At 36.7% G+C, this 19,672-nt stretch overlaps 1 protein-coding gene across 7 annotated transcripts in view; it reads right to left on the reverse strand.

The window, feature by feature from the left end:
- Positions 1–19,672, reverse strand: part of LOC140497984 (phospholipid-transporting ATPase ABCA3-like) — a 296,904-nt gene that overhangs the window by 195,461 nt on the left and 81,771 nt on the right. For 3 of the 7 annotated variants that reach the window (XM_072599331.1, XM_072599332.1, XM_072599329.1), the window contains exons 4-6: positions 19,464–19,573; positions 18,503–18,665; positions 6,819–7,078 (exon numbers count right to left, since the gene is read on the reverse strand). In XM_072599331.1, coding sequence (XP_072455432.1) covers positions 6,819–7,078; positions 18,503–18,665; positions 19,464–19,573 — 533 coding nt within the window. The remainder of the gene's footprint in view (positions 1–6,818; positions 7,079–18,502; positions 18,666–19,463; positions 19,574–19,672) is intronic. The other 4 variants (XM_072599356.1, XM_072599345.1, XM_072599336.1 and 1 more) reach the window with 2 other exon arrangements.

The following is a 19,672-nucleotide window of genomic DNA, read 5'->3' on the forward strand; positions in this document are numbered from 1 at the left end:
AACCAGGTGCCCCAGGTAAATGCCAGGGACCTGGGCCACATGGGAAAATTCAGGGGCTTTTCCTTTGGGTTCCAAATCCAAAAGATATGATCTTTTCCTTTAAGGGATTCTGATCCCAGCCCCATCAAGATCACTTGTGTGAAATGACGCAAAGTGACAAACAAGAAAAACAACACACATAAAGACTACACCAAATCGATGGAAAGCACACCGATGACAAAAGTCAGAACTTCCTGCTGGGAAATCACAGTGCCCCACCTTGAATGGTGTGGGCTCTTCCCTTGCTTCTTTTCAGAGGCAGAAGACAGTGGATATGGAGCACTGCACGTGTCAATTTCTTTTCAATCTATATATTGTTAAGTTTTACTAAACATTCTTTCCCTTTTAAAAACAAAATTCTTTGCTACATGTCCCCAGAACACCGAGGTAGAGATGTAAACAATCTCACTCCAAGAGACCGATTTCAGAGTAATGGCTATCGTTGTAAAGGACAGCTCTCTGGAAGGTCACGGGAGAGCACTACGTTGGTAAATACAGCTGAAATAAAAACAAAATATTTCTAATACTTTTTTTTTTCAAAACGAAACACAGAAATGGGCTTCCTTGAAAAGTCGTTTAGAAAAGCCTAGGAGTAAGACTGGAAGATCTTCTTGCAGATCATTATGAGAGCAAAAGAATAATTGGGCATTTTAATATTTTATCTTTTAATTATAATGTTATGCAGTCAATATACTTTTAACTTATAACACAGATATTGCCTATGGGGAGAAGTTGACAAGGAGATAAGAAATGTAATTGGAAAATCAGGGCACCAGCCAATTTTGATATATTTACATAACACTATACATCAGTAACTTTATATTACATTCTCTTCATCAGCACTTGGCACAAAAGAGTTAAAACATTTCTGAGCTCAAAGACAAAAGTGGTTGCCTCTGTTGTGGGAAGGAGCTGCCCAGGTATCTGCAGAGTCAACTGCCATGGATTGATTATGAGAGATAATGAAACCTATTAAAAAGTAGCCCTATAACAGTTCAATACAATGTCACCTGGTACTGAATTAATTCCAGCCTGGAGACTGAATTCTTACCTGTATGACAGCACACACAAAAATAATACTACAAAAAAACACCACACAGGCACTTTTGGTACATGAGAATGAAGTATGTCACATGTTACACAACTAAGACCAACATCAAGAATATAGTACAGTATACACTTGAAGAAGCGTTACACTATCATCAATTATAAACAAGAACTTATCACTTTGAGAACACTTTTTTATTTTCACAGAATAGGAAGAAAATTAATGCAAACTTTATCACTGCTCAGACCATACACAGGAGGTAATTTGTTGGTTGGCTGTTGTCCTTTGCTCTTGAAGAGGACCGAAATGACATCACCATGATGAAGGCAGTAAGGAAAAGAAAACAAATTCCTAAAGGGTTATTATTGCCATCTAGAATTGGAATGTGTTATAGTCTTGTAATTCTCTTCTTAGAAGTTCTTCTGTCTTTTGTATTTTAACAAAATAAAACTTACTTCTACTTGTTCCCTTGATGATATTTCATCACATTCCATCGCTACAAAGAACTTGCTCCCTCAACTATCCTTTTATTAATGAATGTTTCATAATAAACATTTGTTGATTGGAATAATTAGAAAATCTGAAAGAATTACAAGGTTGAAATGGTGCTCTGAAGAAAGTGGACAAAATCCAAAGAACTTTAATGAAATACATTTAGCAAAGACTGTGGATGCTAATAAATACTCATATTCCAGTGTATATTGGAGGTTATCATAATGGAAATGAGATAGTCCAAAATAAATAAGATTCTCAGAAGTAAACTTTTTGCCTCCAGATGACAAAAAAATCTTCAAGATGAATGATCAGATCAGACCAACAAACTGTAGAATTACTGTGTTGGAATGTGCATGCCTGGGGAAAAGTACCTCAAATCAGAAACTGGGCCATTAGAGGAAGGAAAATGCACAGTCTACCACCAATTCAAGTAGAAAATTTGTGATGCTGGCCACATTTCATTTATATTCATTAGTAAACCCTGGTATGAATGAGTGTGAGACTATGGGTATAAAAGGATAGCAATGACCATAATGACACCATCACCCTTTAGCCAAATAAGTCTATGTTGTTTTTAAACTCAAATGCATATTTATATGCAATTTGGTGTTATATTACTGGCAGTAATTTTTAAGGAGAGTAGGAATTACTAGAGTGAAAAGACTGTGCTTGATTGGTATATTATAAATTTAAAAACTGTATTTTACTCAAGGGCCTGAAGGAGCCATTCCTCTAAGGTTTCTTGGTCTCATTAATAATAGTAAGATGGCTATTACTACTTTTTCTTGAGGATATAAGATGAAAGGAGTGCTAAGAACTTATTTCTCTAGAGTAATTAGGGGAGCACAGATGGATGAGAATTAACTCCCTTTCTGAAGATCTCTCTAATTTGCCTATACTTACAAGGCTCAAAAACGTATCTTCTCCCTTAATATTCTACTCTTGTCTCTTAGCCAAAGCTGACGCCAAGGAAATAGGAACAGGAAAAGTCATCTCCTCTGAGGGACTTCATTATTATGAGTTTCAAAAAAAGGAAAAGATGTCATTTTTTAAAAGAAAAAGCTTCCTTTTTCCCCTTTAGAACTAGTTTTAAAAAATGATAAATTGTAAATTAGCCTTTCCTCCTTTTATAAATAATTCAGATGAGCAAACTAAACACTTTGCTGCCTCAGTGCCCTAGAAATACACTGATTTATTGTTTGGAGACTTCTTTTTAAAAATATTATACTCAGGAAGAAAGTTTGAGGTCTATGAATGTCTTGTATACAATATACAAAACAGCTGAGTTCCACAGCTTCTGTTCTCTCCATCTCAAATTTCTCTATAACTTCACCCATTCTCTTTTCCTTCTTTTCTGTCTCAATAAAGCATCCTTCCTCATTTCCAAGATTAACCTTTCAATTTAAAGTCTTAATCACAACCTCTCTTACTACTGGGCCTATAATCCATGTTTCTTTTCACTGGCTCTTTCCTCTTTGTCTACAAACATGATCAAGGCTCTTTTATACTAAAAAATAACCTCCCTTGACTTTGCTATCTCCTTGACTTAGCCATTCTATGTTTTCCTACCTTTGCATCCCCATTAATTTTATTCACTTCTGAAATATATTCTGCCCTCCCTCCTCTCCCCTCCAACCAGTTGTGATTTCTCCTTCCTGTAAATTCGTTCAACACTTTATATAACATTTACAACATTTTGCCATTGCACTTGCTTGAATACACGTATTAACTGCCTGATTATAACATAAAGTCCTAGCAGGGAAGAACTCTCTCTTGTTCTTTTCTTAACTCTTAGTGTCTACCACAGTTCATTAAACTTAGTAGAAGCTCAATTATCCATTGAGTTCATGAATGGTATGGAGAAGGGAAGCTTATACCTTCTTCCTGAATATGAAACAAGGAGGAGAACATTGTTGATAAGGGGTTTTCCATTCCCTTTGCAAAGAAAAGAACAAGGTACAGATTCAAACTGTAGAATATGGAATTTGGGTTGAACATGAGATATTTTCCAAGGCTGCCCTAGGAAATGGAAGAAGTTACCCAATTAAATTCAATCGGTTCCACAAACATTTATTAAGCATCTAATGTGTAGAAGACAGGACAGTTAGGTGGCACAGAGGATAGAACGCCTGGCCTGCAGTCAGGAACACTCATCTTCCTAAGTTCAAACCTAGCCTCAAACACTTACTAGCTGTGTGACCCTTAGCAAGTCACTTCACCCTGTTTGCCTCCATTTCCTCACTGGAAAATGAGCTAGAGAAAGGAATGGCAAACCACTCCAGCATCTTTGAAAAGAAAATCCCAAATGGGGTCACCATGAGTCAGTCATGACTGAAACTACTGGGTAATAACACTTACACTTTTGGGCCTCTCTCTAGCACAGTGGATCCTTTTTAGTGACTTATGAACCCTCTGGGCATTCTTGACGAAGCTCTAAGTGGTTTGAGCTAAAAATTATTTTCAGGGCAGCTAGGTGACACAGTAGTTTGGGTGCCAGGCCTGAAGACAGGAAAACTCATCTTTGTGAGTCCAAATCTGGCCTAAAACACTTACTTGTGGTGTGAACCTGGACAAATCACTTAACTCTATTTGCCTCAGTTCCTTATCTGTAAAGCGAGCTGGAGAAAGAAACGGAAAATTATGGATCTCCCAGTATCTTTGCCAAGAAAACCTCCAATGGGGTCACAAAGAGACACAACTGAACATGACTGAATAATAACAACAATGTACAAGAGACTGCGTTAAGTACCACGTGTACAGATACAAAAATAAGAGGCCTTGTTCTCAAAGACCTTCAATTCTATTGATGATTTTTCAGTTTTATTTCATACATGATCTTGAAAAGCTAAACCAAACCTAGGTTTTACTATTTTTCCAAGTGGAAACATGCTGTTGGAATTGCATCTGCTTAGTAATTCTACTTGGGAGATAAAATGTCATAATATATACTGTTGCTATAAATGCAATGCTCACTGGCACCACCCCTTCACAGAAACAGTGAGCATGGATTTTTAAATCATCCTCTCATCCTTCCTTTAGGTAGTCACCATAGTAAGTAGTATTTTATCTAAGTATTATACACTATGTAGCCCAGGAGAATTTGCTTTGTACTTTTCTTTCATTGAATTATTATTTTCCTCTAAGCCTGAGGAAACGATCCAGAGCAAGACTTGCAGAACAATTCTGGGATTCTGACACGGAAAAGGATTGCCTCTTCTGTATCTGGGATCACAATGATCCTCTTTTATTATAGAAATAGAAGCCAGGATAAAAAGGATGGTGTCTCTTTGTTCTGTTCTCTCTCTTTCTCCTAAAATGCTGAAGTCAAAGAATAAATTACAGACGCAATCAATACTTTCATTAAAGATAATGACAACAAGAAGACAAATACCAAAATTCGTGGGATGCAACCAATGCAGTACTTACAAGAAAATTTATATCATTAAATATTTACATCAATAAAAGAAATAAACAGCCAATCAATGAATAGGCATGGAATTTTAAAAAAACTAGAAAAGAACAAATTTAATGTCTCCAATTAAATACCAAAACAAAAACCTCAAAAATCAAAGTACAGATTAATAAAACTGAAAGTAAAAAACCCCACTGAATTAATAAATTAGGAGCTACTTTTATTTAAAAAATGAATAGATAAACCATTGGTTAATACGATTTTTAAAAAGGAAGGAAATTATCAGTACCAAAAAAATACAAACATTGAATTGAATACACCATCTATCAAGATGAAATTAAAGCAATTAGAAGCTATTTTGCGCAATTATATGACAACAAAAATGACAATCTGAGTGAAATGGATGAATATTTACAGAAATGTAAATTGCCTGGATTAAGAGAAGAGGAAAAAGAATATTTAAATAATCTTAACTTAGAAAAATAAATTGAACAAGCCACAAATGAGTTCCTTAAGAAAAAAAATTCTCAGAACCAGATGGATTTACAAGTGAATTGTATCAAACATTTAAAGACCAATTAATTCCAATACTATATTAACTATTTGAAAAAAAAAAAGAATGAGTCCTATCAAATTCTACATAAATATGGTTTTGATACCTAAATGAGGGAAGACAAAAACAAAGAAAGAAAACTATAGACCAATTTCCCTAATGAATATTGATGCAAAAATTTTAAATAAATATTATCAAGGAGATTGTAGCAATAGATCATAAAGATTATATAATGACCAGGTGGAATTTATACCAGGAATGCAGGGCTGGTTCAATATTAGGAAAACTATAAGCATAAATGACCATATCGATAACAAAAACAACAAATTACATGATTATATCAATAGATGCATTAAAAGCTTTTGACAAAATACAATACCCAGTCCTATTAAAAACACTAGAATGCTTCTAGATTAGCACAACAGAAATGGAGCTTTTCTTAAAAGATAAGTAGCATCCCCGTAAAACCAAAAGCAACCATTATCTCTAATGGGAATAAACTAGTAGTCTTTGCAATAAGATCAAGGGTGAGGGAAGAATGTCCATATTCAATATTTTACTAGAAATGCTAGATATAGCAATGACAGGAAAAAAGAAAGGACTTGTACGTACAAAAAATATTTACAGCAGGTCCTTTTATGGTGTCAACAAATTGGAAATTAAGGGGATGCCAATCAATTGGGGAATGACTGAACAAGTTGTAGTATATGATGGGACAAGGAGGCTGGGTTCTGGAAAACCTGGGAAGATTTATATGAACTGATGCAAAGCAAAATGAACAGAACTAGGAGAATATTATACACTGTAACAGCAATATTGTAATGATGATCAACTGTGAAAGTCTTACCTACTTTGATCAATATGATGAACCAAGACAGTTCCAAAGGACTCGTGATGAAAATGCTATCCACCTCCAGATAATTGATGAACTCTGAGCACAAATACTTTTTTCACTTTCTTTATTTTTCCTGCATTTTTTTGCAACATGACTAACATGGAAATATGCTTTGCATGACTTCACATATATAAATGGAAACATATTGCTTACCTTTTCAATGGATGGAGGAAGGATTGAAGGGGAGGACAGAATTTTAAACCCAAAATTTTTAAAAATTAGTGCTAAAAATAAATAAGTGAACAAATGAATGAATTAATTGGTTAATGGTATGAAGACTATACATGAACCCTTGGGATTCAGATGTTTCAGCATGGTGACCAATGAGCCAAATATTACCACTGATGGATACAGGAGTGATTTGATGTATGGTTACCTTCACTTTTTTCTCTTTTTCATGAACAATGGCATGGATAATGGAGACAGAATTGCAAAGGAAGCTCAGCAGGATCAACAAGGAAAAATTCTCCTCTAAGATTGAAATGAATGGGTCCTTCATGTAAGCTGGATACGGGAATCTCTTCATAACAGTGATGACTTTCTCATACTGCTTAGCCATAGAGTCATTCATGTGGTAATACATGATTTCTCTGTCGACAGCATGTTGTAGAGACAGAAACCCTTCTCGGAAATATCCTAAATGAGACAGCAAAGGATACTAAGCACAGCAGATTGAGAAACACCACAGATGAACATCAACTGATGAATTAGGAAAGTCAGACCTGCCCACTCACAGAATTAGATGAGTTAAGGCATGAAAGACAGTCTGAGGGATGGCAGAAAGCTACCAAAGTAGCCAAAGTAACAATTCCTCCTAAATATTCATCCCTATGGCCCTGATAATTTCAGAACCTTCTGAAGTTTAATGCTCCTTCTGGATAAAGTCTGTAAGCACACAGAGTCAACAAAAAGGAACAATGTCAACTTCTCTTGATATTAACAAAAATTTACATAAATTGAACTTGATTGAGATGAGGTAATGCAGGAAGACATCCTGGAAAAGATTAATGCAGGTGCCACTGCAGAAGCAATTGGCATAAAGGTAGCTCCTGAGTATAGGGACAAATCCTTTACCAATCTTACTGGTAAACCTATCCTCTTAAGTGTCTGCATATTTCCATATAAATGGAGTCCTAAACCCTACTGATATGAGATTCTCATCTCATTAGTGGAAGAAGGACTCTCTCCTCCCTACAGCTGCATGAAGGGAAGGGTGCTGATCTCCACCAAAGAGGAGACAGCGCCATACCAAAGAGTTTTGAAATGTGGGTTACATCCATCTCCCTGCTTACCTGTTTTATTTTTGAATCCAGAATGTTTAGTAAATGAATATTAAGAAAATATTTATATTCCTACTAGGTAAAAGGGACCAGGATTAGCAATACTTCACTCCATTAGAGGAATGAGAGATGGCTGAGGTCCCTTTTCTTTGAAATATCAGAGAGACACTGAGATCCAAATAATAAAACACTAAAAAAATTATCAGGAACTACTTAAATGTAATATAATGGTAGCTATCTGTATGTGAAATGGGGTGTGTGTGTGTGTGTGTGTGTGTGTGTGTGTGTGTGTGTGTGTGTGTGTGAGAGAGAGAGAGAGAGAGAGAAAGGGATAGAGAAAGAAGGATGAGAGTGTACATGACTATGTCCATGTATGTGAATACTGATGACACTTATGTAGTATTTTAAGCTTTGTAAAGCACATTACATGGATTACCTCACAAGAGATTCACGACACTTTGAGGTAGGTGCTATTATTTTAAGTCCCTGCAAATGACACCAAGCACATATTTCCTACTTCAAGGTATACATCATGTAATAGCCATGAGACACACATTGTAGCTGAGAAGATTAAATTGATTCGGTGTCATTTTTAATTGATCGTACTTACAGTTAAAAGTTTAGAAATCCAGTTCCACTAATCACTGTACTCTTCTTGCCTTAACAAAATAGACTACCCTGAGGAAATCAGGAGGGATCAGGGAGTCTGGTCCAGTATTTGGACATTACTAAGCTATCCTTCAAGGACATCTGGTCCACTACCTCTGACCTTGGAGTTGGACTCAAACAATGAACACTCCTTAGTCACAGGAGGGAAGGAAGGGGTTACTGTTAGTCCCTCATTCCCATATTCCAACGAATTGTGTTGTTACCCATGCTTCAGCCATGTAACCAATCATGTTGTCCTCAACCCCATGATGTCACCACCAACCCTACATCCAATTGTGTTATTTCCTCACCTACCCCATTCTGTTCTTTGTTCTGTACTCTCCAAAAACTATAAAAGGGAAACTGTCCTTCTACTTGGGGTCTCTGTCTCGAAAAACTACCCACTCTATTGGTAGGTTCATGCTCTACTAATAAACTTTTATCTTGCTCAAAGAAATCTGCCTCAGTCTACCTTTGTTGAATTTTACTCCTGACATAGTTACATATGATTAACTCTTTATATACTCTATTATCTGTGTGCCATCTTGCTTCAAAAGACATACACCATCACACATCAACAAATATAAGTAGAGTATTCAGACAACTTCACTTCACTTCTCAGGAATCTTTTCACTAGACTTCATGCCATGTGTATATGTTCTATATAATCCCACTCTCTCTCTTTTCAAAATTCTTGAAAAATAATCAAATCAACTTTGTCATTTCTCCTAGAAAAGGTGTGTCACTCTACTCCTTATGGCTCTGATCATTATCGCTGCAACAATCCACACCAGTGCATCCCACCCTGGTCACTGTTTCCCTGTAAGTCGTTTCTCCCAATAGTGCATAATCTTCTTGAGGGCAGTAATTGCCTGAACTTTTATATTTGTATCCTTACCATTTAGCATAGAACACATAGTATGCAGTTAGAATGTTTTCTGATTTATTCATTTATTCACTGTTCAGGAATTCAAAGTGCATTACAGGCACCTTAGGAAACTGGCCAAGATGATGTAACAGGATAAAGAAAAATAGCCCAACTCCCTCTCTCACAACTACTTGACAAAAATCTAAATGCACCAAACTGGGTCCTTTTCAGGAAATTCAAGGAAAAATAAATCACAGAGAGGTCTATAAACAGTGGAGATAAGGTCTATCCAGATGCTGACACTTCCTAACCAGAGACTAAACTAGGGCCTTCAGGTAGGCACTGGAGGAGGAAATGGTCCAGGATCTAACACAAAAGTGACTGATGCCGTGTAAAAAGCAAAAACAAATACCAGCTGCTAGGTCTATTACAAATCCACAGGGTTTACAGGTACAAAAGTACCTTATGCAATGTGAAAAGCAGAAAAAAATGCCAATTGTCAGCTCTATTACAAATTCACTGGATCACAGATCCAGTGCAAATATGGAAGTCCAGGGCAAGAAGCTGCAGCCACAGTAAGGCTGTGTACAGGTCAAGAAGACAGAATAAGACACAGGAAGAATGGTGTGACTCTGACCTCCAGAGGAGAGCAGAGCCTCAGATCTGACTCCCTGCCCCATCTGAAGCCTGTACCCAAAGAAGAAGAGCAAAGAGCTCAAGCCAAAGGGGAACCTGTAGTTCTGTCACTCTGAACCTTCAGAGCTTGCTAGCTACCTGAAGACAATTAATTCCAGCAGAATCTAATGATCTAACCAAGGATAAGTCCACAGTTACTTTCCTTAGACCCAAACCCATTTCATGAGCTTTCAAAGCTCAGACAAGTCAAGCAGCAACAGTTGTATAGTTTGGAATCCAGGAACTTGAATCTCAGCTGTAGTTTCTAGCCCATTCTGAAGCCTACAAAGGAATAAGCAGGAAAGGAATCCAAGAACAAAGAGAAACTCATAGTTCTGTCACTCTGAACCAGGAAAGCTTTCAAGCTGGCTGATAATGGATAAATGCATAAGCAGTATACTGGAATTTCAAACAGGAAAAGCCCACAGACCTATTGCTTAAGACACAAACTGATGTCAGGAACTTGTAGAACTCAGACTAAGGAGATAGTAACCAGACCCTGCCATGGTTAAGACCACTATGGGAACACTGAAAGTTTTCAGGCCAAAGCAACCCAAGCTGTGTCTGAGATCCTGAAATAATACAACACTCAACACCCCCAAGAAAACAGCAACAGAACTAGCACAGGCTGTCCCTCCAAAACTGCATAGAGACCAGCCCTCACATCAAGTCCAAAGTTGGAAAACTGTCTGGAAGAATGAGCCAACAACAACAAAAGAATCCCACCATACATAGCCATTGTGGTGACAGAATAATTGTCCAGAAAACAAGGATGACAAACCCAGAAGAAGAGAATGGCTACACAACATTTATAAGCAAAATCTCAAAGATAAACAGAGCTTGAACAAATGTTCAACTAAAATATATAAAAGACATGAAGAGGTTTTTTTTTTAAGAGTTAAAAGTCATTTTATAGGAGAAATTAAAATGTTAGAAGAATTTCAAAAGAAAAAAACTATGGGAAAAGTCTTAAAAAAACAATTTACAACTCAACATAAGAGGTGCAAAACTTTACCCAAAAGACTCCTTGAAAATTAGAATGGGACTAACAAAGATTAATGACTCCACAAGACAACAAGAAATTTTTTTTAAAAGACATAAAGTAAAAGAAAATGTAAGGTATGCAAAAGTAAAAATAATTGACCTGAAAAATAAATCAAGGAGAGATGATGTAAGAATCATCATACTAGAGGGGGCAGAGTCAAGATGGTGGAGTAGAAAGACAGACTGTAGAAGCTCTCCACCCATGCCCCATAAAATAGCTGTAAAAAACGACTCTAAACAAATTCTAGAGCAGCAGAAGCCACAAAATGACAGAGTGAAACAGATTTCCAGCCCAAGGCAGACTGAAAGGGTCTATCACACTCAGCTTGGAGCAGACCACAGCCCAGCATGGGCCACAAGGCAGAGACAGGACTGGAGCAGGCTTCAGGGAGTGGAATCACAGGTAGCAGCTGCAGTTCCCAGATTTCTCAAGCCACAAACACCAAAGGCAGCTTCAAAGGTCAGAAAGAAAGCTGTTTCACCTGGTTAAGAGGGGAGCACAGCCTGGCCTCAGCCCCAGTCCCAGGGTGGTAGCAGACACTGTGGCAGCAGCATCCACTTTTGGAGCCCTCAGCCTAAAGACCCTAAGGGAATTGGGCAGCTGATCTGAATCTCAGCCCTGAGTGACAGTCCTGGGGTGAGGAGCACTGCTGGCGTAGATGCAACTGGAAGTGGCTATGGAGAGGGAATCCTACTGGTAGTTCTAGGGCAGAAAAGAGTGCTTGTGGTTGCTCCCAGACCAGAGCACAGGCCAGGTGAGGAGTAAACTCCTCTCCTTTGATTGTGTCACCTTGGAAGAACTGAGAACTTACAGGTCCATAGAGATCTCTCAGAGAATAGCTGCACAAAACCTCTGAAGCCTAGGGTAGTATACCCTCCACTTGATAAAGGACTCAAGAGTCAAGTAACTGGCTGGGAAAATGCCAAAAAAAGGGAAAAATATAAGACTAAAGAAAATTACTTTCTTGATGAAAGGGTATTTTCTTCCATCCTTTGGGATGAGGAAGAACAAAGCATACCATCAGAGGAAGACATCAAAGTCAAGGCTTCTACATCCAAAGCCTCCAAAAAAAATATGCAGTGGTCTCAGAACATGGAAGAGCTCAAAAAGGATTTTGAAAATCAAGTAAGAGAGGTGGAGGAAAAACTGGGAAGAGAAATGAGAGGGATGCAAGAAAAGCATGAAAAGCAAGTCAACAGCTTGCTAAAGGAGACCCCCCCCCCCAAAAAATGCTGAAGAAAATAACACTTTTAAAAATAGACTAAACCAGATGGCAAAAGAGATCCAAAAAGCCAATGAGGAGAAGAATGCCCTAAAAATCAGAACTGGCCAAATGGAAAAGGAGGTCCAAAAGCTCACTGAAGAAAATATTCCTCAAACTCTCCAAAATAGAATACACTAACAATAACTTCAGCTATCTCCATGGTCTATAACACCCAGAATCCAATAAAAGGTTAAAAAACATGCTGACCTTCAATGACTCAGCACTCACTCATCACCCCTCTCTTACCTCTCACACTACTAACAGGATACGTAGAGAGAAGCTAAGGATTGTAGGTCTCTCAGAAGAACATGTCAGGATAAAATAATTCCATAATGAAGGAAATAATAAAAGAAAACTATTCAGAACTTCTTAATATAGAAAATGAAATACAAATTGAAAGAATCCACAGATCATCTTCAGAAAAAAAAAAAACCTCAAGGCTGTAAACTCCAAAACATATAGTGACTGAATTTACAAATTCAATTTAGAAACAAAAGGTTCTACAAAAGAAAGACTTCCAAAATCAAAGGAATGGAAATTCAAATAACATAAAATTATTTTGTATCCACCAGAAAATATAGGAAGGAATAGAATAATGTGTTCCAAAGAGCAGTGGAGCACAGGATGAAGTCCACAGTGACCTACCCTACAAATCTGAGCTTAACCACACCTGAAAAATTATGCACTTTCATAATAAAAACAAAACACTGAAACATTTTCAGAAAGAAAACCAGAACTGGAGAAATCATTTAATTCTCAAATACACCAAACAACAAATGCAGGAGGAATATCTTAGAAAATATAAAATGAGGAGAGAATTCTGGGAAGAGAATAGGTGAGAAAACTATCAGCTCTCCAAATTTCCTCCACAAAAATAGACAGAGCATCGTCTCAGAACAACAGAAATAAACACAGGGTAAAGCAATTGTTCACCTAAGACAACTTTAGAAGACCTCAATGGATCGAGGTTTGGCCTAAGTGAAATACAAACACCTCCAGGTCAACTCTTGGAATCAAGCAGCTGGGTTTGGGAGGTAGTCTCAGCCATAGAAACTTTCATTTCACAGGCAGTGTTGGGGTCTGATGGTTGAGTAGGAGGAGATGGAATGACCTTCCACTGTCTAGGGACACTAATCATAGTCAGGCTGATCAGGCATCCCAGGCTAGGGACTGCTGCTGTGGAGGAGAAGGAGCTAGCACACACCTGGTAAGTACAGTAGCAGAGAGGTGAGGACACTACTGGCTGTGGCCACTTGTAGAGAGTAGAGCTCTTGATTTCAGTTTCAGGGCAGAGAGGATAGCTATAGCTTGCAGCTACTGGAGGGACCACAGCAAGCAAGATCACTTGCAGAGCAATGTAACCAGGGGCTCTAGCTATGGCTTAGGAGTGGATAGAACAGCCCAAGGTTGAGCCCCTGGACAGATCTTTGAAAATAATAGTAAGAAGAAACTGAGGCATGGGGCATTACTTCCCATACCTTGGGACTAGAACTTGATCACACTAACAGCTGCTAATAATAATGATAATGATGATAAAATAAAAAAATAAAAATTAGCAAGCAAAGGAGAAAGTACAACCATAGGTAGCTACTACTGGGATAGAGAAGATTTGGGTTCATATTCAGAGGAAGCTAATGGAACTAAAAAAGTCACTCTTTTTTCAATGAAAAACATTCCTATTTCAATGAGAAATGGTCCCAAGCACAAAAAAGATTTCTTGGAAGAACTTAAAAGGGACTTTAAAAATCAAATAAGAGAAATCAAGGAAAAATTAGGGAAAAAATAAGAGCAATCCAAGAAAACCAATAAAATTATGAAAAGAAAGTCAACCACTTCAAAATCAAAAACTTAAGGAAGAAAATAATTTCTTGAAAACTATAATTGGACAAAGGGAAGCTAATGATGTTCTAAGACATAAAGAAATAACAAAATAAAATCAGAATGAAAGAATATAATGAATGAAATAATAGAAGAGAATGTGAAATATCTCATCAGAAAGACAGCTGATCTGGAAAAGGAGAAATAATATAAGAATAGTCAGACTGCCTGAAAATTACGACAAAAGAAAGGATCTTGATACAACATTACAAGGAATTATTAAGGAAAATTGCCCTAAAGTTCTAAAATAAGAAGGCAAGGCAGAAATAGAAAAAATCCACTGATCACCATCTGAAAGAGATTCCAGGAGGAAAACTTGTAGGAATATTACAGCCAAGTTTCAGACCTCCTAGGTTAAGAAAAAAATACTGGAAGCAACAAGAAAAAAGCACTTTAAATATCGTGGAGCAACAATAAGGATTACACAAGACCTAGCAACTACTACACTGAAGGACCAAAGGTCTTGGAATACTATCTTTCATAGAGCAAAGGAGCTGGGGTCACAACCAAGGTTGCAACCAATTGACTTACTCAGCAAAGTTAAATACGTCCTGAATGAAAAAAAATGAACATTTAAAGAACTGAAAGACTTTCAGGTATTTGTGACAAAAATAGCAGAACTTTAGGGAAAATTCTACATACAACATTATGAAGAAATATAAAGTGAATATAAGGACCAATTAAAGGGACACAATAAGGTAAAATTGTTTACTTTTTATATATGAAAATATTATAAGTTCTTTTATGATTGTCATTTTTATTTGAGTAGTCTGAAAGAAAGGTTTGGACTGAGCTGAGTATGATGGGATAAATAAAAAAAATGGTTTAGGGGAGATAAAAAGGAGAAATTATACAAATGAGGTCAAATAAAAGGAAGAAGATATAGAAGCTACTGGGGGGAGTATGGGTAGTGCTGAAGCCCTACTCTCATCAGTAATCAGTCCAAGAGGGAACAACATACATATGTAGAAGGGCATAAAAGTCTTCTCAATTCAGAAAGAAACAAGAGGACAAAGGGAATAGGGTGGAGGGGAGAGGATAAGGGAGGGATTCTTGGAGGAGTGGGTAGGTAAAGGAATAGGGGGGCAAGACAATGAGTGGAAGAAAAATAGAGGAGAGAGAAGGGAGGGGAAGAGGGTAAGAAGGGCAGTGAGTTCTATCCACTGTGCCACCTAGCCACTTAGCTGCCTAACAGGTTTAAGATGGAGGGAAATACATAATTAGTAATCATAACTGTGACTGTGAATGGGATGAAATCGCCCTTAAACAGAAGCAGAGAGCAGATCATATTAAAAACCAGAATTCTAAAACATATGGTTTACAAGAAACATACCTGAAGCAGAGGGAAAAACACAGATTAAATTTAAGGGGCTGGAGCAGAATCTATTATACTTCAGCTGAAGTTAAAAAAACAAGAGGGATAGCAATCATGATCTCAGACAAAGCAAAAGAAAAACAGATCTAATTAAAAGAGATTAGCAAGGAAATTATATCTTGCTAAAAGGCACTACAGACAATGAAGTAATAGCAATACTAAATATAAATGCTCCAAATGGTATAGCATCCAAATTCTTAAAGGAAAAGGTAAATGATTAACAGGAGGAGATAGTAAAACTATACTAATGGGGGATCTTAAATTTCCCCTCTCAGAACTAGGTAAAGCTAAGCAAATAAGAACAACAACAACAAGAAAGAAGTTAAAGAGATGAACAGAATTTTATAAAAGTTAGATATGATAGACCTTTGGAGAAAACTGAATGGGAATAAAAAGGAATAAACTTTTTCTCTAAGTGGTACACTTACATAAAAATTGTCCATATGTTAGGGCAGAAAAATCTCATAACATGATATAAAAAAGAAGAAATATTAAATGCATCCTTTTCAGGTCATAATGCAATTTTGATAAGCATTTAATAAAGAGCTGTGGAAACACACACTGAAAATTAATGACAGGGAGATGGAGCCAAGATGGCAGAGAAAAGCATGGACTCCTCTGAGATTACCCCAAAACCCTTACAAATGCCTTTAAGTAATGCCCTATAACAAATTCTAGAGTGACAGAACCCAGAAAAGGACAGGGTAAAAAAATTTCCAGCCCAGGACAACTTAGAAGAACAGTAGGAAAAGTCTGTTGCACCAGGATGAGAATGGAGTGGAGTCCTGTGCAAAACGCACCAGCACAGCCTGGGCCCCAGAAAACCAAGAACAAGTCTTGAGAGCCATTGAATCAGCAGAAGCAGTGACTGCTTCCAGAGCTCTCAGTCCACAAATAGTAAGGGGGTCAAAAAATTGGTCAGAACATTACAGGGCTCCCTTTGTTAGCACTAGGTGGAAGACTCTGTTGCTTTGCCCATACTTGTATACAAAATCAAAGGAAAGATTAATGAAATTGAAAGTAAGGAAACCATAGAACTAACAAATAAAACTAGAAGCTGGTTTTATAAGGAAAAAACAATAAAATAGATAAACCATTGGTTAATTTTGATTTTTTTTAAAAAAAAAAAGAAGAAAACTAAATTACCAGTATCAAAAAGTGAAAATGATGAATTCACCACTCAGGAAAAAGAAATTAAAGCTATTATTAGGAGCTATTTGTCCAATTATATGCTAATTAATCTGGCAGTTTATATGAAATGGATGGATATTCACAAAAATATAAATTTCCTAGATTAACAGAGGAATAAGTAGAATACTTAAATAACTCCATCTTAAAAAATAAACTGAACAAGCCATGAATGAAATCCCTACGAAAAAAATCTCTCGGACCAGATGAATTCACAAGTGAATTCTACCAAGCATTTAAAGGACAATTCACTCCAATACTACATAAACTAGTTGGAAAAACAGGCAGAGAAGGAGTCTTACCAAATTTCTTTTATGACACAACTATAGTGCTGATAACTAAATCAGAAAGAGAAAAAACAGAGGAAGAAAACTACAGACCAATTTCCCTAATGAGTATTGATGCAAAAAATTTAAACAGAATACTAACGTGGAGATTAAAACAATATGTCACAAAGATCACACACTATGAACAGATGGAATTTACACCATGGAGGGCTATTTCAATATTAAGAAAACTATCAGCATAATTGACTACATCAGTAACAAAACCAATAGAAATCATAAGATTATCTCAATAGATGCAGAAAAAGCTTTGGAAAAAATATAAAACCTATTCTTATTATAAAAAAAAACAGAAGAGAGTATAGCAATAAATAGAGTTTTCCTTAAAATGATAAGTGGTATTTACCTAAAACCAACAGCAATTATTATAACAAAAGATAAGCTAAAAGTCTTCTCAGTAAGATCAGAGGTGTCGCAAGGATGCCCATTATCACTACTATTGTCCAATATTATTTAAGAAATGCTAGCTATTTAGTAATAAGAGAAAAAAAGTAATTGAAGGAACTAGAATAGGCAGTGAGAAAACAAAACTATCACTCTTTGCAGATGATATGATAGTAAATGTGTAGAATCCCAAAGAACTAAACAAAAAACTAGCCAAAATAATTAACTTCAACAAAGTTACAGGATATAAAAACTACATAAAATATAGTTGTAGGGACAAGAGAAATTTGGGAGGCATGGCAGAGACTCCAGAAGATGGGGTGAGCAAGTAGGAACCGAGTTACAACACAGTGCACAACAACAACTAGGTGCAAGCCCAGAAGAAAGCAGAGGCCAATAGAAACCAGACCCAAAGAGAAAAGTGGAACATTAGAAGACATCAGACACTTCGGTGTCCCTCTGCTATCATAGATGTGAGCTACCTAGAACAACTGTGCCCTGATAGCATGCATGATTCACTCACGTAGCACATAGGGGAAAAAGCATTTCCCATATTTATGAGGCAAATGCTCCATTTTTACTTTTATTTCCATGCTATTTAATCAAATGCCTTTGCTTTGAACTAATGACAGCTTCTAGCTGACTACTAAAAATCAACACATCAGAGGAAGATCATGAGATGTTGTTCTAGGTGCATAGAGAGTAACTTCAACTTCTAGTAGCTTTTGTGGTGACCCATGTGATCCACATGCTCTCCATCTTTTACCCCCATTATTATATTGTACAGTTCACAATGTCTCACAATAATCACTTAAAAATGTTTGCCAAATTGAGTTTGTGTATGCTGGTAAACAAAATTTGTAATAAGGTATTTCTTTTTCAAAAACATAACCAAGGTTACTTAAATGCTATATTTTAAAATTTCTTCTCTTATTCAATTCCTAAAATATTAGCATATTTTAGCAAAAAAGATAAGAACATTTAAAAAGTATAAATACCACACAGGTTCCAGGTTAAAAAAACAAAACAAAAACTATAAGCACTAACAGGGAAGCTACAGATAAACAATTATGCTACTTAAAAAAAAAAAAAAAAGCAGAGTCTTTCTCACCAGGCAATCCTCCATCATGAGCTTTAGGCTCTCTGGGTCCTGAAAGTACAGAAATTGGAAAAAGAAGGTGTGTATTCCATCCACCCATCTCTTCTCCTAACTTGTGTGGCTCATCTAGAACAGCAAACTTTTGGCGGAAAGGAAAGCGCAGCTGGTAGTCAACCTACAGAGAGAAAAAAGAAAATAAAATTCAATTCTATAAGATACCAAAATTCATGGGGGAAACCACTTAGGCCCAAAGTTTAGAACTGATAAAAGAAGCAAATAGTACCTAGGGAACATAGTCAATGTCCAAGTGGACAATAAAAATTGTCAGTGTCAAAGAATGAGAGTAATCTTGCCTTGAAACCTACAGCAAATTCTATCAGTGTCCACTCTGATGGATTATGTTCATTTGTTTTCACTATTTCCTCTTCATCTACTAGTATCTCAAAGAAGTTCTTAGAAGCGTTGAACATCAGAGGCCCCATCAATCATTACCAAACAGAATAAATGGATGAATACTCATTGGTTCTGTGTTTCTCACTCCAAAATAGGAAACAAGACTTACTGTGTCAGCTACTTATAAAACTTTCTTTTTATCTCCCTGCAAAAAGGTGCTAGATCTGAAGCATTAGGAGTTGATCTTAACACGAAATCTTAATCGTTCTGCCAGTCAAGCAACTGAACATTTACATGCCATCCTGCAACAAAGAGCAAAGACTTGGAGACCAGCATGCTGTTTCACAGAATTACACAGCTGCTAGGGACTGTGAGAGCTCATCTGGTCTAGTCTCCTACTTTTTAAACCAACCTTTCATGTTCACACTAGTCAGGGATATTAGACAACAAGAGGGCATTTCTAAAATCTTCTATTCAAAATTTTAAGAACTTGATAGAGCTCACTGACACAGAAGAATTAACTATGTTAAAATCATCAGGCCCAGTCAGAATAAGAGAGCTTTAATAAAAATTTCCTTACCGCAAGTGGCAAGCGTGCACTTTGGTTTCCAAAGATATTATTAAAAACAATTGTAGAAAATATCATGAATGAGATGTCTTTTCGAAGATTTTCTTTGGAATATGCCGCAACTGAAATGGAAGAAGTTAAGCAGTGCAATAAAAAATGCCTAATCACATCTTTTACCCTTAGAGGAGAAAAAAGTAGCAACCTATTCCACAAACAAGGCA

The sequence above is a fragment of the Notamacropus eugenii genome, chromosome 1 (genome assembly GCF_028372415.1).
Source record: "Notamacropus eugenii isolate mMacEug1 chromosome 1, mMacEug1.pri_v2, whole genome shotgun sequence".
Taxonomy (NCBI): Eukaryota; Metazoa; Chordata; class Mammalia; order Diprotodontia; family Macropodidae; genus Notamacropus; species Notamacropus eugenii.